Consider the following 24,916-nt stretch of genomic DNA (forward strand, 5'->3'; position numbering starts at 1 on the left):
ATATATATATATATATATATATATATATATATATATATATATATATATATATATACTGCACAGATAATGTTCATATTCTTAAGATATGTCCGATCAAATTAGAACACTAACTGCATTGTAATCGGATATTTTTGTGTAATTCGTAATACAGCTGGAAAACCACACTTCCGAATTACGTCTTTGACGTCTTTTGGATACACATATGGCCGTAGTTTTACTTAATAATCCTTTTATGTTAGTTATATATACATCACGTGTTGCTTTTCGACTTTTAATGTTGTTTTTGATCGTCTGAAGGAATAACACACTTTTTTAGACTATCGACATCATATCAGATTATAGCATAAATAACTAAGATTTAAAACATACAACTGTAATGTGTAAATTCAACTGTGATGAGTTGGGTAACAAGTTAGAACCAAGTCAGTTTGCCAGACGCGAAAATTTCGATTTTAAGCTGCTACTTTACAAATAACTACGCGAATATAAATGGGACCAAATACATTGGAATAAATGAATTTATCTTTTGTAATGTGTATGGATAATGGTTAGTTTTGGCCGTTTATTCACAAAAATAATATCCGTGTATTGATAGATTGTATGACATTTCTTGAAATTTATTCGAAAATTTATGAGCCTCGCTCAATTTAAAGGGGCTTTAATGCACGAGCGTAAAGTGTCGTCCAAGATTAGTCGGTGCAGTCCGCGCAGGCTAATCAGCGACGGCACTTTCCGCCTAAACTAGATGAAACTAAACCAGGGCATGCACTTGGAGACTTTTCTAACGCAACACTTTTCAAACTTGATTCTCAGTAATGAGTTATGATTTCGATTTAAAATGTTTATGTGATCATTTGACTATATGCTGTGCAAGATAACGATTAAATCATTCATCCGTGACAATCGGGCGCTTTTGCACGTGGGGAAGGTGCGGTTTCATCTTTTTGCACGCGAAAATGGTGAAAAGCGATATGATTCTAATTTTATTTCAAAGTCATAATTGAATGCAGTATATAACAATTGTTTTAACTCAATATTGTCTGTCGTACTATTCTAGAAAATGTATTTAGAACGGACGAACATATGCAACAACAACAACAACACAATTAAACAACACGACGCAATTCAATAGCAAGTTTTTGCTTTTAGTTTATCCCACATGATGTGATTTCGATCACATGGCTGTTATTTTCCCGACGCTAGCATGTGATGAGATACATGAACCTCGTTAAGGAGTCGGTGAGAATGCAAAATGGGCTTTGATATAAGGATCCCTTTAATTACTATTTATAAGATTATCAGATCGTTGAGGAACTGGCAAAGGTTGACAAATACACTATCTTATGTGATTGTTGAAAAAAAAATATTTGAAAATGAAAACTTAACGTTCTTTATTACTACTTGCGCAATTTACATTCCAGCACCAAATGTAATGATGCAAATAATGATCAACACATGAACACACGTTTTGATAGTGAATCTCCGCATCGACTTCACAATCGTATACATGTGTATTTGACGTAGCCGAGTCGAACATATTGAGTTTACACTATATACTATACGTCATTTCCCATTTGCCTCATCATCCCTACTATACATTATTTTTGCTTTGCCTCATCACCCAGTAAATGTTCTGGTATAGAAGGGTACTGTTTGACAAAGCTGGGACTCAGTATCGCGAATCCGACGGTGTCCTCCACTAAAGGGGATATGAGGGTAGTTCTTAAGTTCTGGAACCTTGGGTCGTCTTTGACGTCGGGATAGATGGCGGTGACTGGTACAACGTCTGCGAAGATACCGCTTTCGTCGTAAGTGTGGAACACCCGGCGACGTCCACTCTGGGTCTTCAACTTTAATAGAATGTGTTTACTACAATTCCCTATCCTGGGCAGGTGGACGTCACTCAGAGTGAACGTGCTCATTCGCCGCATGAGAGGAGTAACGTCACTCGTTGCCGTTGTCGACTGCTGATGACGTAGAAGCGGTAAATTTATCTGCTTATTCGTTTTCTCGTTCGTGTCTAGCGTTTTCTGGCATTTTCGGTTACGTTTTTCGCACTGGACGCTAAAAGCCCGTTTGTGCATCTTTAGCAGATTTTCCTGACGCTGCTTCTCGATTTTAATGTTAGCCAATTTAACATCAAGCATATGTTGTTGCGTAATGTTGTCGTAGAGAAGCACTCTGGCCAGGCTTGTTTTTGGTACTCCAAGGGTGGTTTTCTTTTTACCGTAGTTTGGCATGATTAACGGAGGGCGTTGCATGTAGCGGGTAACGATGAAGTCACGTGATGACGTCAGATAAGGCGCGTGTCGTCGCGGTGGGGCGCTACGCACAACTAATGGCCTGGCCATTGGCACTGCCTGGAAGATAAAGCAGACGAAACGTGTGAGCGAATTGAAACAACGTGCTGTTTAGAATATTCCGGGATGTCAATCTTATGTACCAAATATTGCTAAAGTTATTAAACTGTTTTGTAATACTAATGACTCATAACACAATCTTACTCATAACACCAGCCAGTCGGCATTTTTTCCTTATTATTGTGCAACCCCCAAAATATAACGCAATTAATTAAGTTGCATTGAACATGTTATCATTCTTTATTAAAAAATCTAGTCATTTACCTTCGAGCTGTATAACAGAAAATCACAACTATCACTATTTAAATTCAATATACAATAATCCGCGCTTCAAAATCAAAGCATTTGAGAAAAAATGGTAGATATCTGATATTCGACATCCGTAATTCTGTTATGGCCAGCAATTTATTTACGATGCTTTAACTTTTGTTTCAGTCCCAACCCGCTCTATTCATGTAAAGAAATTATACTTACCAGGGCCCGCCATCAGTAGAAAGTAATAAATCATAAAGTACTGATTTCACCGTTTCTTCAAATACTTTCTCCACTAGAGTGTTTGTTTTCGAATGTTTCACACTTAAATGTCAACTCCTTGCGGATTTATGATACACGCTCATTGCAGTAACCTGAACTACAATAGTTTAAGTTATGCTAAGATACATTATTTGGAAGTTTGAAACAAAAATGTGTTAAAAAGCAATTGAGGATAACGACATTTAGTTCTTTCTGGGTGTCAGTCCACAACTTATTCCGTATTATTGGCAATAAAATGCCTGATCTATCCACTCTGATGAAGCGATTATGTACCGTAAGTCCGTGTACCGAAAACTAAGATCCGCTGTGTCAATATTAGTAAATAGTTTGAAGGTCCGATCCGTGGCAGTGGGTCGAATGAGGAAATTTAGCACAGCAACAGCGTTTACAAATAGTGCATGAAGACACAATAAGATACCTTAAAACAACATACATTAATATTTTCTCAACAAGATCTACTGGTAACAAACAAAAGTCATGACCAGTTACACACTGTAAATAAACGTGAAGAGAATGTAAAAATAACAGTGTTGCCATAAACAGAAGCAGTGCATAATGCAGGTAAAGGACAACTGACGATTCTTTTACTAAAATAGATCAATATTGACTAAAAGGCCACAGTTTCTTTCAATTTAGTAATAACAACAGCACACCTTATTCGCAAAATTTACCTGTATTTAAACAACGACTTGTGAATGTTAAAATAAAATGTAGGAGAACTGTAGAAAATAAAAGCATATATAAGTAAATAAATGTCTGTCTGTCTGTCTGTCTGTCTGTCTGTCTGTCTGTCTGTCTGTCTGTCTGTCTGTCTGTCTGTCTGTCTGTCTGTCTGTCTGTCTGTCTGTCTGTCTGTCTGTCTGTCTGTCTGTCTGTCTGTCTGTCTGTCTGTCTGTCTGTCTGTCTGTCTGTCTGTCTGTCTGTCTGTCTGTCTGTCTGTCTGTCTGTCTGTCTGTCTGTCTGTCTGTCTGTCTGTCTGTCTGTCTGTCTGTCTGTCTGTCTGTCTGTCTGTCTGTCTGTCTGCCTGCCTGCCTGCCTGCCTGCCTGCCTGCCTGCCTGCCTGCCTGCCTGCCTGCCTGCCTGCCTGCCTGCCTGCCTGCCTGCCTGCCTGCCTGCCTGCCTGCCTGCCTGCCTGCCTGCCTGCCTGCCTGCCTGCCTGCCTGCCTGCCTGCCTGCCTGCCTGCCTGCCTGCCTGCCTGCCTGCCTGCCTGCCTGCCTGCCTGTCTGTCTGTCTGTCTGTCTGTCTGTCTGTCTGTCTGTCTGTCTGTCGGTCTGTCTGTCTGTCTGTCTGTCTGTCGGTCTGTCTGCCTGTCTGTCTGTCTGCCTGTCTGCCTGCCTGCCTTCCTGCCTTCCTGCATGCCTGCCTGCCTTCCTGCCTGCCTGCATGCATGTTAGTGTTCGTGTGTCGTATGAATAGATATCTTTGCAGGAAGTTTACATGGAATATATTGTATCACAAAAATAAAAACGAGCATTTTGTATATCGAAAAATCTATGTAACCATACCACATCTAGCGTTGAAATTTGGGCTATTGCTATAAGGAACACTGATTTTGTATGGGTTAGCTTTATATTACGAAATAATTTGCGTTTATTCGTTGATTTTTAGTATATATGTTTCTTAAATGATTCGCATATATTTCTAAATAATAGTCTTTATTGTGTGTTTTGGCAAAATTTCTTTGCATTATGTAACGGGTGGTAGATTGTACGGACGTAACTGGTAGGGCGTAAGTGAGAAAAATACTAATTGGTGTTCAAAATGGTAGCCAGCGGCTGATTTATCGATGTTTTCGTCCGAACTTTTGAATGGTTTGTACATTTACCTCACTTATTCGCGCAGACGATCTACTGATATCAATTTAACCTCGATTTAAATCCTGTAGATGCATTGTTAATATTTAAAAAAAGAAGTTATTAAATACTTTATACTCAAGAGTCTGATTGTTTTAGAGTGGAGAAGCAAGAGTTATATTGGTCCAGCGTAAAAAGAATGCCTTCTATTAAATTATGACGTGTGATAAATAGACGCAAACATTCTTTAAGTTCTTGAGTGTTCAACAGATTTAAGAACTTTTCTAGATGAAGAACTACCTTGCTCCCTAGCGGCTATGTTAAAAAGACTGAATATTGAACTTCATCATTAATATACTAAGGTTTTGATATGCAAAATAGAGGCTTAAGTGAAGGAATAACGACACTACTGAATCATTTTATGTATAGAAATTTCCAAGTAATGTAATTAATTAAAATACCTGTGCAAGACGGGGAAAATCATTCGACTGAAAAACGGCCTTAGCAAACAGCGAAGACCCAGATGAGACGCCGCATGATGCGGCGTCTCATCTGTGTCTGCGCTGTTTGCTTAGAGGAATTTCTGTAAGAAATATTCTAAATATAGAAATAAATATACTAGGCATCCCTAATTTTGGAAATAAATTGATCCAATTAATAAGGATGGGAGAGTCCACTAGGCATAAATGGGTTAAACATTATAACTTGTAAAACTGAGGTCACTGCCTTCAAACGGTCAATTCAAAGTATTAAGGGATAAATCGCTGGCGGTGACGTTGTCACAAAAAATGACCATCGTTGACATTATTAGTGTAACACTCCAATAGACAACTGTTTAACTATTATAACATTTCTCACAATTAATTCAATGTCTTGTATGTCTATTTAAAATCCCCGATATATTTTATACGCACTGCAGGTACTCGTTTATCCATTACTTTACTTATCATATGTGTCGCGTTCTGAGAAAACTGGGCATAATGTATGTGCGTAAAGTGTCGTCCCAGATTAGCCTGAATGGTTGCCATGATACCTCATAGGTTATGTATCTGTTTTCCCATATACATTACTATGAAACGCTTTAAATACATCGTTTAGATACGTCATATAAATTTAAAATACGAATTCTCAATTATCTTTTTTTTCGGTAAGTTTTTACGACGTAAGATGATGCTAGAAAACACCAAAAGCTGGGCAAAGACAAACAATATAACGGCCGATGGTGCAAAACACAACGGTTCGCTTTAACCAGTGTTGCTATACAGAGTGAACTCAACTCAATAAATAGAGAAAGTAATAATATGGAAAGCAAAACATAAAATACAATACAAGTTTACAAATGCGCGGGTCGATCATTGGAACGTAATCAATTGTATTTACGATACTTCTTTGCAGTACTCAAAGCCACGAAGTACTTGCTATACGTCTTTTTTATTGGCTAACTGAATGCCAGAGTTTAAATGTTATTTTACAAACATGCATGTTCTCATCTGTGCCGGATGCGTCATCTAGCGAACCATTCCACATCAATAAGAACGTGCCGCCGGAATCCTCCGTCGGAGGTGTCGACATTACAGCACCAGAAAACCAACTCCAAACGCCGCTTTCCTTCGTTGCCCCTAGCCAGTAGTCGTTGTTTTGCATCAGAGCCACGGTTCGGTTCATCAGGGACGATGATTCAGCGCTGGCCAGTCTCCATCCTAACCACTCACAGTTTTGCTGCGAACGGGTCCAATCAAGGCGATCCGGTATACCAACGAACACTTTGTCTTTTGGATACACCTTCGAAAAAAAGACCATAATATTGTTTTAGACTGTTGCGGTGCCTTAATGCACCTTATTTAGTTTGTATGTGCGATATTTCAAACAAAAGAAAAACGATCGATAAACTCATTAGATTAAAAGCATGTACATTTTCTGGCATGCAATTTTTACTTTTCAACTGGCATATGCTGTTAAAGCAAGAATTATATGCAATATTTAAGGCCTAAGAAGTGTTAAAATGAGCATGAGTGCCTTAATGAACCATACTTCTTATAAACGCCCAAACAGCTTGGAAAAATATGGGCCATTCTGTGTGTAAAGGAGGTTTAATGCATGTGCGTAAAGTGTCGTCCCGGATTAGCCTGTGCAGTCCGCATATATTTATGATATTTTTCTCTTCTAAGCAAAAATCAAGTTTAGGCGGAAAGTGTCGTCCTTGATTAGCCTGTGCGGACTTCATAGTCTAATCTGGGATGACACTTTACGAACATGCATTAAACCCGCTTTTTACAGAGCGCGGCCCATATGTTTCACATAATCAATTATTGTATTAAATGTGAAACAATTACAAACACCAAATGTGTTTGCTATGCGTTCTGGTTTCCTAATATTTGCACGATCTTGAATCGGCCACAACGTTAAAAGGAAATAATGTAATTAAAAAAGGTTAACCAGTACCCGCTTCCTTATCTTAAGATAGAAGTTCTTTAAACATAAAAATGCAAAGAGAATCCCTTGCAAATTATTAAGAAAAAAATATTCACGTGTTGTCTATCACATTCTTTAAAACATTCAGACTTTAATATAGAAATATATGCGAATCATAAATTATAATGACGCCATTTGCTTTATGTATTCACTGAATATGCAACACTTAATGCAACGGATAGTATCTATTCTGTACTAATTTTAAGTTTCACAAGCGGTAAAAAAAAGTAAATAGTATCGCCGGAATAATACAGTATTTTTTGAAACTCAAGTTTATAATCGTGTAACCAGTTTCTTATCTTTATGTAACCAGTTGCTATTTGAAAGATTTTCAAACTGCCAAACATAGCATCCTTCAAATAATACAGATTGCACACGCCTGTGTCTGGTCCAGTGACTGAATACTCGACAAACCGGCATCCTTCATTGCATGACGACAAACACGCGAAACGATTCACCGCGTATTTTGGTTATTTTGTCTTCATATACGCCTGAAAGTGGTGAAGACATCTTAAACTTTGCTACTTTTGTCAAACAAGCACTTATGTCAATGAAAAGAGCTAGAACAGCCGCACATATTTGTTTAATTTTCTGACGGGATCGCAAAAAATGACGAGCAACAACAATTTGCTAGTTTTCAGTCATGGTATATATAACTCGAAAAAAGTATTGATTGATGGCATGCTTTGACATAGCCTATTACAAAATCACTACTTATCATTAATAAGTAATGGTACAATCAATATAAACAAAAGCAATCGTTTGATTTTACCATTTCAACGCAAGCAAGTGTACTTTGTTCTTCTTGAAAAATACTTTGTAAGGTTATATCAATATATGCATTATTTTCGAGAATTTGCTGGATAGTAAATTAAACAATTGCAGGAAATACAATTTCAAATTATTAAGCTGATTTATTTTTTACAGATGTGTGTTCTTCTTATGTTTGATATGCAAATACGCATTCATAAGTCGCCGAGGTGCCATTGATTTCCTGTCAGTCACACGACCGGAAGGGCATGAGTTAGATCTCCAATATCGACGCGTTCTTTATATTTCTGTAAAAGACACTAAGGACTGGTTTTACCCGTGAATCGAACTGGAGGGCGTTCCTACTAGCATTATGTTTTCGATGCAATCGAGTAAAAAATATGAGTTTAACCCATTTATGTCTAGTGGACTCTCCCATCCTTATTAATTGGGTCAATTTATTTCCAAAATTAGGGATGTCTAGTATATTTATTTCTATATTTAGGATATTTCTTACAGAAATTCCTCTAAGCAAACAGCGCAGACCCTGATGAGACGCCTCATTATGCGGCGTCTCATCTGGGTCTACGCTGCTTGCCAAGGCCTTTTTTCTAGACGCTAAGCATACACAGTGATTTTACTTTTACTGATTTACAAATACAAATGTAACAAATGCATGTTGTCTAGGTAATATAATGCCGGAAACTCAATTTGAATGCGCGCGTTTGAGATATTAACACAAAAAAACGGACTTATATACCGGGTACTTTAAATAAAGGTGTCAATATTATGATTCACGCAAGAACTTGTAATTTATTAATGTACGAGTAAACGTGTCGGTATCGGCGTTAACTCGCTCGTTACAAATTTCCATGAAGTAACGAGAGCGCCGATGGCGCTGAAAGCATAGTTGCAAGATACAGGGAAGATGCTGCTGAAGTAAATGTTTAGGTCAAAATATACTAAATAGTTTCCTTATATGTTTCGATGTAAAAGCGACAACTTTGAGCGAAAATAAATACAACATTTTGCACAAAGAGACCCCCATAACCATACCTTTTCTTGACGGGCATTCTTAGCTGAATCGATTTAAGCAATAAAAAAGATTTGTCATGTTCAAACCAAAAACAAATTCGACTCAAATCAAAATCGACTGTTTTTGCGCCTTTTTCGGCCGTTTTCTAGTGGATTGTAACCTTTTGCAGTGCCATTTTTTACTTTAATCTCCAACTTTATCCTATTTCAGGGATTAAGTAGTGAACACCTATGCTTCCCCTATCAATATCTCCAAACGATAAAACCAGAACAAAGTGTACAACATGCCTTCGAGGAAAATATGATGATTTGTTTAGAAAGTACAGCCCTTCATGACTCGATTATTTAGTATATTGTAGCCTTAACGATTGCTGACATCACGAGTCGCCCCCCTTGTTAACAAAATGCTCTATTTTTAGAAACGGGAATTCCAAATAGTGACGAATGTGAATGGTTACAAAATGACATAACTATGAAAATAAATACGTAGAATTACATTATTTCACGCATACCATTATGCAACCATCCGTTTTCTTTTCCGACTTGATACATTTACAGCTTTCCATTTAATATTTTACAGACACAGCACTCGTCCAGAATTCACGCGAATCCATTAAATCCGATGCCACATTTAAACCGTTAACTCTACTCGTAACGTAAATTTCTGGCTCAAAGTAAAACATTTTAACTTCAATTAACACATCTCTTACTTTTAAACTCTACTTCATCAAATCCATAGAAAGGCACGTCAGAATCCATGTCATAAATCAGAAAACATTCATCGTACTCCGCCATTTTTTACACATTTTCAAAGAATAAAAGTGCTTTATGCCCCACTTCCTGCTGAGAATATGTTTTCATTTCTATTTATAATTAACCGATGAAATGTTCCATATACTTTAACCAGGGCCTTATTAATTCAGTTATGTAAACATTTGACCTCTCACAGAACAGTAAACGAAGGAAATAGAAATTGGGATCCCATATAGATCTAAATTAGGTGTGAGGTCACTATCAACAAGAACAGAATTGTTTTACGAACGAAATTTGTTCTAGGTTATAAGAAGATTTTTTGACATAAAACGGTCTTAGAAAAATTCACTAAAAACGGTGTCAGTAATATTCTTGGAAGAAAACGTTAGAAAAACGTTTCCCCCCAAAAAATTGTAAGAATTACCATATGCTAAATTAAATAGATATTTCGTCTGATTTTTGATCAGGTAAGGCTTCAGAAAGGTTAACCGACCGATGTGGATTTTCAAAATGTGGTATATACCTTAAGCATAGGTGCAAGCACCTATGCTAAAAACAATATTTTATCAATGGTACCTTATCAATTTTACTATTTGATTCATTGTAACATGTGTATGTCATGTTCATCAATAGGTTCAATATTGCGAGTTGAACATGTTCACATTGAATTTCTATAAGTTTGAAGCGAGTTTGATTCTTTATTTGATTTATAAACTAATTAAAATACCAACTATAATTGTAGTGTACATCATATTAATTTAAGTTTGTATTAAAGTAGCTAGTACGAATTGTATGTTCAAGTCATTCAGCACAAAATCTGTAGAATTAAAATGATAACTGCATTATGTATAAATCTTAAAGTCACAAAGCATCATAATAAAAAACTAACTGAAGATACAGAACTTTCAGAAGAAGGATGACATAAAATCTTAAGATCAAAAGATATTTTTCACTTTGTAATATAAGACGTAGATTGCTTTTGCCTCAAAAGATATTTAATCTTTATCAGTATTCGTTTTAAAACATGGTATCATAAGATATATCGAGTAAATTCCAGCACTAAATATTCAAGGTGTATGCAAACAAATACTCCTGTCCTATGAATTCTTTTAATTTACACAATTTGTTATTCATGACTTCTGTTATAACGATACATTTCTTATATGGAACATCACTACAAATAAACTGCAATAATGTAGCGCTAGAAAAAAGTGTTTTATCAGTTGAAGAATAGTTAAGAAATACAATGAATCGTAGGATTTGAATCGTATCTAGTGCCAACATCAGAAATACGACATTTAAAAATACAATCAAATCAAAAATTGAACAGGCTTGAAAAAACAGTTTAAAATGAAAATGCGAAGACATGAATGTGTCAACCAGATACTTCAATAAACAAACAATTACTCGTTTCAGTAACGTTTGATGATGTCATCTGGGAAAGGTGTCGCCTTTAATAAATAAATAGGAAACTTAAGTCATGGTATGTAAATGGACCAAGGTGGAAAGCAGTGTTGTGATACAACATCAAAGGAATAATACTTTGTCATATGAAAATAGTGTTAAGAAAGAGATTTTAGAGTCATAACGCAACTTGGACCCACTGAGACCTATATTGGAGTTATAGAAACATTTCATGTGTCGCTAAAAATACTCTGTCATTTAAACATCAAAACAGTTATACATGATGGGTAAATAAAAATATTATTTAGACAACTAGTGTGAATGAGTATTTAAGCTGAAAATGTGAAGTTATCTTATATTAGATTGTACACTTAAGTTATTTTTAAAGATATTTACCAACAATTTGACATTCCATTTGCAAAAACAAATACCTTCCTCGCGTTGTCTGTAAGTTTTTAAAACGAGAATTTACATATAACTTTTAATCATTATTTAATATTATTTCCAAAATATATTTACATATAACTGCATACCCAGTTTTTAATTAATTTAATTAGTTTAGGTGTTGTTTTTTTATTTATTTGACTTTATATGAAATTATTTATGGAATAATTGCGTTAGTCAGTTCAGGTATATTTAATTAACTCGCTAAAAAATTAAAACTACGTATCTAATACCAACTGTTTTGCGAACTGCCTCTTGAATACCTTTTCTAAGGCGAATGATTACACATAAGAACTAAAAAAAGAAACATAAAGCTTTGTTTATTGATTAAAAAATAACGACTTGGTAATGACTCATTTACATTTAACAACAATTTACAGTTGAGAAATAAGATACTTTAATAAGACGTTAAGAAAAAAATGTTCTTGAACATCGATTTGAATATAATGTTTGCAACGTCGAAAATGCACTATTCTTTTCACTATTTGGTCCAAAGATTGATATTCATACGAAACATCGACACATTTTTCGGATCTGTTACAAATACGGTAAGCTCCTCGGTTTCCATGTCGCGCATAAAATGCGTCACGACTTAAAGGGGCCTTTTCACGTTTTGGTAAATTGACAAAATTAAAAAAAAACATGTTTCAGTTTCGCAAATTTTCGTTATAGTTATATTTGTGTAGAAACAGTAATACTGAACATTAAGCATGCTCTAAAATATCCATTATATGCATCTTTTAACGATTTAAAAACCTGAAAATTATAAAGCGTTTCAACGCGAAATGATTGAATAATTTAGAGAGTTCTGTTGTTGTCGTTACATTTTGTGATACTACGAGGATTGCTAATATCAAGTATGCAATACACCAATAACTATATTAGCGCGGATGGCTGGGTGGTCTTTTACCCCAGCTCTCTAGGGGTCAGTGGTTCGAGCCCCGTTGAGGGTTACTTTTTTCTTTCTTTAATTTTATTCGTGTTTTTTACTGGAGCTTTTTAGGTCCAATGTTAATATTTATCAATAGAAAACATTAAATGACAAACATCAATACATGCCAAAATCTGTGAAAAGGCCCGTTTAAATATACTTTTTACTTCAGCTTCTTGTTGACTTCAAATTTCATCGCGTAAGTGTTCGTATCATTCATTAGTATTTGTTAGTATGTATCTATGTGTTTGTATCTTACCATGATGTGTCTATCAGTGCCAAAATAAAGCTACTAAAACTACTACTACTTAGAATTTGGACATTTTTGGTGAAGATGTATTGATAATAACATGAGGAAACTAGTATTCCATTTAAGGACTTGTTACTTTTGAATATTACTTCATGTCTGAAAACACTTTGGAAAAAAAACACCTTCTTTCTTCTTCATGTCGATCACTAAGATAAACAACCCGGCTCTGTGCGCAAAGAGAGCCTTTTGAAAATTTAAAGCTAAATTGTATGCTTTCGTTGGGCCTCATCATATATTCCTTTGCAGGCAACACAGAACAAACATTTTATTGCAATAACATGAACAATAAAGTTCTCGTTTTAGAGATCTCTTCTAAAGATTAAAATCATCTATAATTTCCGTGAGCGAAGAGTATCAACCATTACTCTCCTCTCATATTCCCCTGATGACACATCTGACACTGACAAAATAGTTTCTATATTAGTTATTCCTTTCATTAAAGACTTAAATCGTCCGTCTCAGTGCTTGTCTTTTAATCTAAGATTTGTTAGTTATGGTTGAAAACAACTCTTGGCTTGCGTCAGAGTAAAGTTTCAACTGTAACTCGTTAATGGCAAACTAAGAGAAAAGTATATAGTTATTGAATCAGTTCTGCAATAATGTTAGCTTTAGTAACTGAAGGCCTAACATCCACAGTCTTAGGCAAAAAATTCAGCCTAACAATCTGCTATGTCGTCAAATGTTAAAATAATCTGATTTATGGTTAATTTATGATGATATGATTTATTAATATGTATACCCAACGTATTATTATGGCCCATAATAACACATTTGATAAAAATTATAATAAATCATAACACACTAATAAAAGTATGTGTTACGCAAGTTAAAAAAAATCATAGCATCAGGCTGGAGTAAACATTAACAACTTTTCAATGAAAACCGGAAATCATTAGAATAACTGACGTAAAAGTCATTAACTAACAGCAAATTAATTAAAACTGCAAAAAATTGAAACAGATCTTCAGCCATTCTTGCGTGTTTTTTTCAAGTGGAATCATTAAAGTCACGTAACAATTATTACAGCCGATACTATAAGAATCAGGGAAAATAATAAAACTCAGAGTACTAGGTATTGATTCTAAAACTTTCACCATAATTGTACTAAAATATTTCATTTAATGTACCTATTTTTATTTATTTATTTTATTTGCATTTAATTCTATTAAATGCTCATAAAAGGTGAAACATCCAATTATTATGCATATAAACTGGTCTAATTTTTACCGGATTTTATTTACTCTTGCATAAAAAAATGATAATAGCACAGCTTAGGTGCAATATTGTCAAGAATTATGGAAGATATACCCGTTTCATAATTTAAAGAAATTTTTACAACTTTGCAACTCCGTACATTTCCGCTGTCTCCGATGTTCCTCGGCTTCTTTCGTAAAGTACGCATATATTGATGACGTATTACAAACAACACAATATCCTCGTAAACAAAGACAGAGAACATGAGTTCGGTAAGATATTTTTGTGCTGTACAATATTTTGTTTCACATGGAATACATAGTTCCCGAGATAATAGCAGGTGCGTGATAACAGGAAGTGTCCGCCATTTTGTTTGGCAAAAATAAACAATCGATACCGCTGTGAAACAAGCATTACTTTTCGTGAATGGTCGTCTATTTAGAAATAAAATTACTAAGTAGAACACATTTGATGTTAAAATGGCAGATAAGCAATCGTTAAACAAATATAGGGATCACCTAGAAGGAAAGGAAAGGAAAAGATACGAGGAAAAAATATCATTGATAGGCGGAAGAGATCCGTACGCTTTGAGTAAGGGCGATCTCGTTAGTGACAATAAATGTCTTCCATCAGTCACATACATTGACATTGTGAACTATTTAATTAACACTAAAAGTGCATATACATTTGAGCAGCTGAAAGCGTACAAATCTATGGAAGCAATCAACCAGTTGTGCTCTGATTCCTCCTGGTATTCTGTTTCTGTATAAAGGTTATGAATAATCATTATATACATTCATTTTAATCTCACTTGGGTTCGACACTCCCAGCAGATGAACGCAACACCACTACATCCCTGGGTCATCGCAAATAAAGACGGCATGGTAGAGGCAGCACATTGCGATTGTAAAGCTGGTCTCGGGGAGACATGTAGCCACGTCGGAGTCTTGCTATTCCACAAAGAGTGTGTACACAGCCTCGTGTCCCGAAGAACTTTGACACATGAACAGGCTTACTGGTTCGTGCCTTCAGCAGTCGACAAGGTGCCTTATGCTGAAGTTCGGGATATCGATTTCACTTCTGTGTCAACCAAGAAAAGGCGTCTTGACATTGTAATTAATGATATGTAAATATTCTATTAATTAGTGGCGTTATACACCTTTATCAAAGCTTATCTTAACTAAAAGACTGTAAGGAACACTTGCACTTTAGCAGCCCAAATAATAATGGGCTAATAAGGGACGTAACTTTCTTTCTTTTAAAGTGATGTGTTTCCGGGGGCTGCGGCCACACACCCCTGCTTTGGCCTTGTACCAAACTAGTGCATTACTTAGTATATGTATATATGATCAGGATCGTGACTGTTCGCTATTCAAGTTCTAAAGTAATTCTCAAGATGTTAAACGAAAAGTTTAGATCTGTTTTGAAAGCATGTCTTATCTGGATTCAGACTGGTCACAATTATTTTAAGGTCCTTTTTCTCCTATGGCTGTGACATGGCACATATATGTTTCATTGTACAATTGAATATCTTTGTACATTTTTTTGTTATTTATGAGCAATGTTGTATTTTTCAGGTGAGGACGTTCAACAAGAGCGACAACCTTTGAAATTACCGCATGTACCTGAACCGACCGCACTAGAAAGGTGGGATTTGTTGCGAGATTCGCATGCCGCAAACACATGTTCGTCGGTTCTTACTGTCTCGTCTGGATTCCAGGATGAATTTATACAGCACATTCTTCAAGATGGAAATCTACCTCAGCCCTTGTGGATCTACGGGATGACAAGTACCTAGATATGTCCCCGGAGGCTCTGAGAGCGCACTGTATTGAACTCAGTAGAACTTTAACAGTGACTGAAGAGCAGGCCATTAATGTTGAAAGGCTCACACGAGACCAGAGCAAATGTAAGGAGTGGTTTCGCTTTCGGCTTGGACGAATAACGGCTTCCATCATGAAATATGTGTGTGCAACAAGCAGTGAGAATCCTGCCTTATCAACTGACTTAGCTGTATGCAGCACCTAGCGCTTCAGATCAAAATCTGCTGACTATGGCATTAAAAAGGAAGATATTGCTTTGAAGGAATATGAAAAACGAATGAGGACAGAACACGAGAACTGTACCATAACAAGATGTGGACTGTGCATTAACCCAGAGTACCCTTATATTGGTGCAATCCCGGATGGTTTTGTGAAATGTGATTGCTGTGGTGAAGGTCTGGTAGAAATGAAGTGCCCTTATACTGCGAAGGACCATGGACTTGCAAATGTTCCGTATCTATGTGATGGCAAGCTAAAGGACGGTCACAAGTACGCTTACCAAGTGCAAACACAGCTCCTTGTAACCGGGAAGGATTATTGTAATTTTGTTGTATGGCCCACATCTGATATATTTGTACAAATGATTGAACCCGATTCTAAACATGGTGATGAAATTGTTGAAAAATTACAGGCTTTTTTCACTCGTGCTGTTCTACCTGAACTGACAGGAAGTCTCATTTCTAGAGATCGGCTACATAAGAAAACTCCGCGGACAGGAACATTGTTCAATGATGTGTGCCCAAATGGTCCGCAAAGTATCAGTGCTACTCAACATCTCAAAGTAACTTGTCAACCCCTCTCCCCAAAGAAAAAAGCTGCTCAGCCCCTTTCCCCGGTAAAAATAAGTACCCAATCCATGTGCATCAGTCAGTCCGATAGGGCTTCTCGAGAATTACGTTGTGTTTGTGGTGATGTTGCGTATTAAAACAATTAATGTACTGTGAAATGTGCAATTGAGAAATGTCCACATGGTTTCCTGCATTTTAAATGCATTTCAATCAAACGAAAACCGAAACCCCCATATTACTGTCCACATAAGATGTGGAAGTAATATCCACTTGTGATACTTAACTGTGATTGATACAGATACAAGTTTTTGTTGAGAATGACCATTGAACCAGACCAGAGGTAGAAACCCAACATCTGGTCTGCTTCCTAGATGTTTGACATTCATACAATATTTCTTTATGAAAATAAATGGGGCAAAAAAAATGTATTATGAATTGTTACACAAATAATATATTTTTCCCTTTTATAATTTTCATGAAAGAATTTAATCACCGTGTTTCAGAAAGTTATTAAATGAAGTTTTAATTTAAGAATTTCTATTCAATAAGTAATGTATTATACTTCTTCTTTTTCTTATCAACATTTTTAAGCAAAAAAGACTGTACATTATTAGAATATTTTACAAAACACTACTTAGTTTTACCTTTATTTATACATGTATGCAAGGGACTTAATACTAATTAACAGCTTAAGTTTTAATCAGTTATACTTGCTACCTCTTCATGGTAACTGTGATAAATCAAATATTTGGTATGTGTAAATAATTGAAAAAAAAATAAAGCAACATATATGAGGCAAGCGAACAAATACTCTTCGTGTATATTCTTTTTTCCTTTTCCGAATAAATTAGAACGAGTAACTAGTTATCAATTTTGATGTGGCCGTTGTCTAATATATTATTCCTTTTAATATAGCATGTGTCACTGTTTGCCTTAGTGCTATCAGCCTATGGTTTGCATGTTTGATGTTAAATAAATCTTGAATATTTGATGTTGTTGATGTTATTTGTAAAGTTAAGTATGCATATAAAATGAGTTGCATAAGGCGATTGTGACCGATTTGGATTTGGAACCAGATCTGCCTCCACTTGAAAGCGTAGTGTCATTACTAGTCTGATCAGGGTCCACACTGTTCGCCATTCAGTTAATAAAAAAAATCACAGATCCAATCTGTTTGTAATTCAGTCAATAAAGCAATGCACAGGCTGATCTGGATACAAACTGGTCGCAATCACCTTAAGGTCCATTTTCATGTGACGTAATTCATAAAGTTCTGAAATGTCTCAATATAAGAAAACAAAATTATGTTTATATATTTTATTTAGTGACAGAAATAAGCGATGTCCGAAATAAATAAATATACATATATACAAAAATACATAATCATTCTTTGAAAATGTTACCACTAGTATGTAAAAATAATTCAGGTCTCCGCATAACCAAGCCTGGCTTTTCAAGATGGTGTTATTATCAAATTATTTTTGCATTCATTTAAAATTATACAATATATACAAGTTTAAATCGAAATGCAATAAAAATATGGAGCATTATCTTCTGTCACTTTAGTCTTATTCTTATGAGCTCTGGACAATAACATATTAGGGAGCACATACATTTCATATGATCCTTAAGATGTCACTTTTATGTTTTTATGAAAGTTGCCTTCACACACAAATTCTTAATGGAACCCAACTACAGATTCATTCATGTTGGTTAACACACAACAAACAGTAGCTATTTATCAATTGCGGGAATACTTACTTTTTCGTTCATGAAATAGTCTATGAGAAGTTTATCTTGCAAGGTGGTATATTTGTTGCGGACAAGACCTATGACTCTTTCAACATGGATTCTCACATGCGCAATTTTCCGAGTTGTTTCAACATCTTTGGCTGATAACTGGGCCTTACCACGCGTAAATGCTGGTATATTTATTTCCGCACAATGAACACCGACACTGTCTGCAATGTCAAAACTACATTCTGCTAAAACTAAATCACCTTGCAGAAGCTTGCCCAAAAATACCACAACCTTCTGTTATACACTTGTCAGAGGCCCTGCCACCCCATCCAGAAGAGAGAAACGAAATAGATCCTTGGCGTGTTATTCCAATCAAGAATTTTACTGTATTGTTATGTTTGTAATAGCTCCAAGAATGAGCTCTTGCCATAAGTCTTTTAGGTCTTTGAATGAATATTTCAAAACAGTCAGTTATGACAGCTGTTTTTTTAGAGAAGTGTGTTCTGAATTTCATTGAATTCCATTCGCATTGTCTTTTGTAACTCCTCTCTCTCTCTGGCCAGTAAATCAAGTGTTTCAGTCTGATGTACAGAATGTGTATCATGACTAGAAAAATCCTAGACACTGTTGATGTGGAGACACCAAACCTGTAAGCTAAGTCTTGCACTAGCATATTGAGTTTAAGGCGCATCAATGTCATTTTATAGTCTTTCAAATATTCCTAAGCCTATATTTTTTGTACAGATGAATGGAGTAACTTTGTTAAACACTATCATAAGGACGCGGTTGTTTGGCAGACCTGTATGGTATTTAACCTTTTTATCGTTATGTTCAAACGGGGGGCTTGGAAGGACTCTCAGAGGCAAGTGGCAAAGGCTGTGAATGTTTCATGACTGTCAGAGGCAAGTGGCACGGCTATGAATATTTCGCGAATCTCAGGCGATTCAGACTGTAACTCAATAAGTGCTCTGGCCTCATGGTGCTTCTCTCGAACCTCATCCCTATCCAACTTCATCTGATATCTGAAATTAAACAGAATACTAATAATACCGTGTACTTAATAAAGAGACGGACCAACCAACCAACACTGAGACTCGCTGACTCTTGTACAATCCCAGCTCGAACCCATCAAATCCAGATAACACATTGGGTAGTCTATTTTTCAGATCAAACCACATTTACTATACATGTATAGTGTACCTTTTTTGTTAGTTTCTATCTTCTTCTCTTTCTTCAAAGATTTACTTGGTGTTAGGTTTTCTCCAAATAGAAGTGTTGGGGCCCAATCAGGATTTGATCTTTCATAAATACTACATGGTTTGCCTGAAAAAAAAGAATGTCATTAAAATTAAATTATACATCAAATAAGCATACGAGATGTTAATATTCTTAGTGTATTGTAATAGAAAAATGTACACCTGTTCAGAATCAGATATATGCAAAGAAATATGCATTGACTGCACTTTACCGCTGCATGAGGCCTGGGCCAGCCGAACAATTACACGGAAGTATCTATAAACAGAAAGCTCAGGCATACAATTTTAAAAAAGAACACCAATATATACATTTCAATTACCGTTTATGAAATGATCGGAGCAGATCTTCGAGTATTTTGTCGGCGCATCTTTCCGGTTGATATTTGCCAGCCACAGTCGGCGCCGATCTGTGCTCAAAGATTTCGTGAAATCGCCTTCATTTTCTCTGACATAGGGAATTGAGTAGAAACCTCGTCGTACTGAATTATCTGCTCGATTGCAGCAACCTTTAACCCAAAAAGACACACCCATATTTTACTAAAAATAGATGAATTCGTCATCTGAAGTAGGTCATGCGTAAGTGAGTTTGTTTGCCAAACAAAATGGCGGCGGTGTAAAATGTACCCGGATGTGTGACATGACATGAAAATATGTATTGCCTTTGAACTTCATTTACAATAGTAATGCAACAAAGAAAATATGATGTTTTCGCATCCTTTCTGCGTTTCGTGTTTTTTTCTTGCGAGAGTGTACATTTTCTCTTTGAACTTTACGCCAATTTTTGTTTTGAATGTCTGGCCTCTTCACCTTTGACCTGCTCACGTGATACACAATGTCTTGTGCCGACCAATCAAAATTTGTTATCGGAAAATCCGCTCGGAATCGCTCGGCATGATTGAGTAAACAGCGATGTAAATAAACTGATTGTTTGTAGACACAATTCACTTGGAGGACACTGTTTTTTGAGCTCAAAACTAGTTGCATTGCTCATTTTTTATGGTAATGTTCAATAGCATATATATATATATATATATATATATATATATATATATATATATATATATATATATATATATATATATATATATATATATATATATATATATATAATCGGTAATAATTACGGATCGTCACCTTTTACGGGCCTTTAAAAACATTTTCTATTGGCTTCAAAACAAAACCAAAGCAATTACTGGTATAAAATGTATAATAATCGTTATCGCACCTAAAATGCTGTCCGCACATAGTTTTTCAATGTCGCCCTCCGATAAAGCTGCTACAGCTCTAGGATTGTTTCTTAAAGATACATTTACAAAATTGTATAGTTATTGCCCGCTCATTTAAAACAGAATTGACATACCTGATCAGTGAATCTTGAGGAAAAGGCAAACAAAACTTGCAAATATTTCAAAAACTGTATTTACCGAGGCTGGTTTTGAACAGGCAAACAATATCAGTTATTATTTTTCCGGAAACACTTAGTTTAAAAATTAACAGATTCAAACTTTGCTTCTGCTGAGTGCATGCAAATCACAGGACCCAAAAAGGTTTAGTCCATCATAAATTAAGGCGAAATTTCAGAACAAGCACCGAACAGCTGTTTAAACCTGTTGGCAACATGTTCCACTGCAACTCGCGAGTCTCATGTGTGTAATGCCCTTTTTTATCTGTCAGTAAAAACATATCCATTCCTCTGTTGTCAACAATACGAAAATGAGCATTAATTTGGAAAAAAAAACGTAAGTAGAAAATAGAGCCTTTTCTTCTTATTGGGATGACTGCATTTATTTGTAATACAGATAACGTCTTAAATTTAAATTTGGTGGTAAAGTTTTTAGCTGTCTGCTATCATTGGATTTTATTCAGTACTATGAACCAAAGATGGAAGATATATATATATTTGCAACAAGATAAGTATTGATGCAAAGCATCAAAGGGCGTCGGGAATTTCAGTGTAAAAGGCACTCAATGAAGTTGCATGGAAAGATTTTTTTTTACTGTAAATATTAATATATACGCCGATTATTTTAAACAAAAAAGAAAAAGATACTGGTATAACCATTATCTATGGTTTTGTGTTATAACCCCCAAATAGCCATTATCTATGATGTTGTGTTATAACCCCCAAATAACCATTATCTATGATTTTGTGTTGTAACTCCCAAATATTTCATAGTTCATTTTATTTACATTGGTTTCCTTTTTTTACTGGCATCCGTGTGCAGTTTTCATTAATGGAACAGAACTGTGTAGGTTTTAAAAAATCTGCTTCATCTTGTAAGCGTAATTTCATATTTTTCTCAACTTCAAGGGGAGATAATTCTGAACTTATTCTTACGTTGCTCATTTACGATAGGTGTTGAGTACTTATTGAAATGAAAACACTGTCAAAGTTTTAATGTGTTTACGACCCCCCCCCCCCCCACCCTCTCACACATATATTTCATGGGCATAATAAAACAAAAATGGTTAAAATAAAACAGCATATTAATTTAAACTAAAATGTATACATCAAAACAAAACGTTAACATAGAACACAAATAAAATAATTTGATTCTACAGGGGCTCGAACCTTGGACCTCTAACATGTGAAGCGTGCGTGCAACCACTACACTACGGAACCGCTTGAAAAATCACCTTCTAACTAAGATATTAATAAGTGACTGTAGTGTAAAGGTTATCAATAAAGCAATCATTCTATACATAGATGGTGACGCCACTACGTTATTGTCAGTAAGACCAGGGTGTACATAATGATAAAGCAATAAACCATGTAGTCGCTGTCGTCTTGTAAAATTGAAGAAAATACGCGTTAACCAAAACTCGAACAGCAAAAGTCTGCGCTATTGATAGAAAAACCACAAAATAAATATATTTTATTATGTTTTGTTTTTATACAAAACCAGAAAGTTTCACCGGTTCGTGTATTTGCCCAGGCCCTGTGACTTTTATTATTGCCAAGTCCCTGTGATCAGTTATTTATTAAAGAATTAGCTTTGCATTATTGGCAATACATGTTGTAGTTAATGTAATAGGCACAAATGCAGTACTTATTTACACTAATTTACACAAAAAATCACCACTATGCAAGATGTTCTGACAACAAAAATATATACATTGATCCGTAAAATTCTCCTCTCCATAAGCGAAAAAAAAACGTATTACATACTAGTCGCCGCACTTCAGTGCGACGCCAATTACATTAACGAACATGCTCCATTCACTGGAATCACTTTTTTCCGGCTACTTCAGCACTTCAATAAGGGAATTCACTGAACTACATGCAAATTTTTAGGTAGACTTTTCTTGCATTTTTTTAAATATACTGATTTTTTCAAAACTTCCCCCACGCTCGGCTTTTGTCCAGTTTATTTGCACCCCTGGGGTATATGAACGTTCCATAATTCATCCAGTTTTCCAAATATGGGCATGCAGTTGCTGTATACAGATGCAGTAAAGGTGTTTAAAGTTTAAACAAGATGAAATAGGTATTCTTTTACAGACATTTATTTTTAAATAACGTGATTTCTATGGAAGAGTGCCATGAAATGTAAGTGGTTGAAGCCAAGTAGAAATTTGGTAGGTTAATAACAAAGTGTCATAAAATTCAAAATAGTATCATTTAAGTAGTATTTTGAACTTAGTTTTTATAGATACACTATATACAGCAAAAATACCAAGAAATAGACAGATTTACCGTTTACCTTTTGAAATAAAAATAAAAATGCAACATGCATGATTCGTATTTCAGCAGTAATGCACCCAATTTAGCCATAACGTTGTTTTAATTTTAAAAATTGAAGAATGTGCATAAAAATTGCAACATATTTAACAATAAACATAGCCTATATGCTATATTAGATCAAATTACGTTAGATAAGAAATGAAATGCGTCGCAAAAAGTATGCGATGTCGGCAGGATTCGAACCTGCGCGGGAAGATCCCAAAAGATTTCTAGTCTATCGTCTTAACCACTCGGCCACGACAGCTTTAGATTACTACTGCTTAAATTAGATATACATTAGTCAACACGTAAAAGGCTCTTCGATCTTTGAAGAAATCGCGGGAAAAAATTACAGTGGCGCTACCTTAAATAGGTAACCAGAACACTTGATCAGTTTTATACAAACCTGAAAGATGACACAAAACATCAGACCATTAAATTATTGCACTTAGTATATGCGTATATTTTCATCATTTAATAGAATTTTGAAAAAAAAATTAAACGCAACATAACTTTTCAATAAAGACTCTATTGGCTTATCTTACTGTGATTTTATTTAAAAATGCAAGCAACGCTATTGCACTATGCAACGCTATTCCACTATTAGTATGCTTTGAGCTGCGGACACAATTCACCGTTTAATATATACACAATCAAAACCAATAACAGCTCCTTATGGACTTATTCATACCAACCTGTTTCATCTAAAAAAATCAAATCATCTTCCTTTGTGACTGACTGACTTCTGCTGATAATCTGCAAATGAACGCACACAAAAGTACAATTAATTTAATTAGAAATCGAAATAATTGTTAATTAACTCATCTACATTATGATTGAAATAATAATAATAATAATAATAATAATAATAATAATAATGATAATAAAGTAGTTCTGAATTTACATTTAAATAATGTAAAGTAATGCACACAAGTAAATTATCATCACAAACAATGCCATCAACAGTGAATAATAGAACGATATGTGTAGAAACGTTAATTGAGATTTTTCATCATAAACAATCATCTTAGTCACAGGGAATTGTGCCAACTAGCGTTTGAAAAAATAAAAATACAAAACTAATTGACGATTTTATGATACATAGAATGTTCCTAGTTAATGGCCATAGCATAAAACAGCCTTGTAAATAAACTCGCAAACTATATGATAGCAGTTGGATTTAAATTATCTGCTAACACCGTGGTGTGAAATGTACATGATCTAGCTATATACGTTTATACCTACATCTTATGATTGAAAATAAGTGATATACATTACAGTATCTATACATTTCCATAATAATTAATACCACACTCTTTTGGTGATAGTCAGGGGAAATACAATACAAGTTTCGGACATTCTAAACATAGATGGTGACGTCACTACGTTATTGTCACACCGGTGTGACACAATGAGTTTCGGAGCCAAAATAGGTCGCTATAGTGGCGGCTTGGCAATTAACTACCGAAACGAATTATCGGACAATATATCAATAGAAGAGGTAAATCAATATGGAGTAGTCTTGGTAAAACTAAAAAATGATTCGTTTGCCCTAGAATCTGATATGTAGTTATGTCATACATATATTCGACCTGTTAATTCAC

At 35.2% G+C, this 24,916-nt stretch overlaps 1 protein-coding gene and 1 non-coding gene across 2 annotated transcripts; both read right to left on the reverse strand.

Moving 5' to 3' along the window:
- Positions 1-1,044: 1,044 nt before the first annotated feature.
- On the reverse strand, positions 1,045-2,831 carry LOC127866793 (uncharacterized). The gene is made up of 2 exons (XM_052407610.1): positions 2,625-2,831; positions 1,045-2,360 (listed from the first exon to the last, which is right to left on the reverse strand). The coding sequence occupies exon 2, from the start codon at positions 2,349-2,351 to the stop codon at positions 1,599-1,601; it is 753 nt and encodes a 250-aa protein (XP_052263570.1). The 5' UTR covers positions 2,352-2,360; positions 2,625-2,831; the 3' UTR covers positions 1,045-1,598.
- A 20,662-nt stretch (positions 2,832-23,493) lies between these two features.
- Positions 23,494-23,577, reverse strand: Trnas-aga (transfer RNA serine (anticodon AGA)). Its single transcript has one exon. It is a non-coding gene; the product is annotated as a tRNA-Ser (tRNA).
- Positions 23,578-24,916: the final 1,339 nt, after the last annotated feature.

Source organism: Dreissena polymorpha, chromosome 1 (genome assembly GCF_020536995.1).
Source record: "Dreissena polymorpha isolate Duluth1 chromosome 1, UMN_Dpol_1.0, whole genome shotgun sequence".
Taxonomy (NCBI): domain Eukaryota; kingdom Metazoa; phylum Mollusca; class Bivalvia; order Myida; family Dreissenidae; genus Dreissena; species Dreissena polymorpha.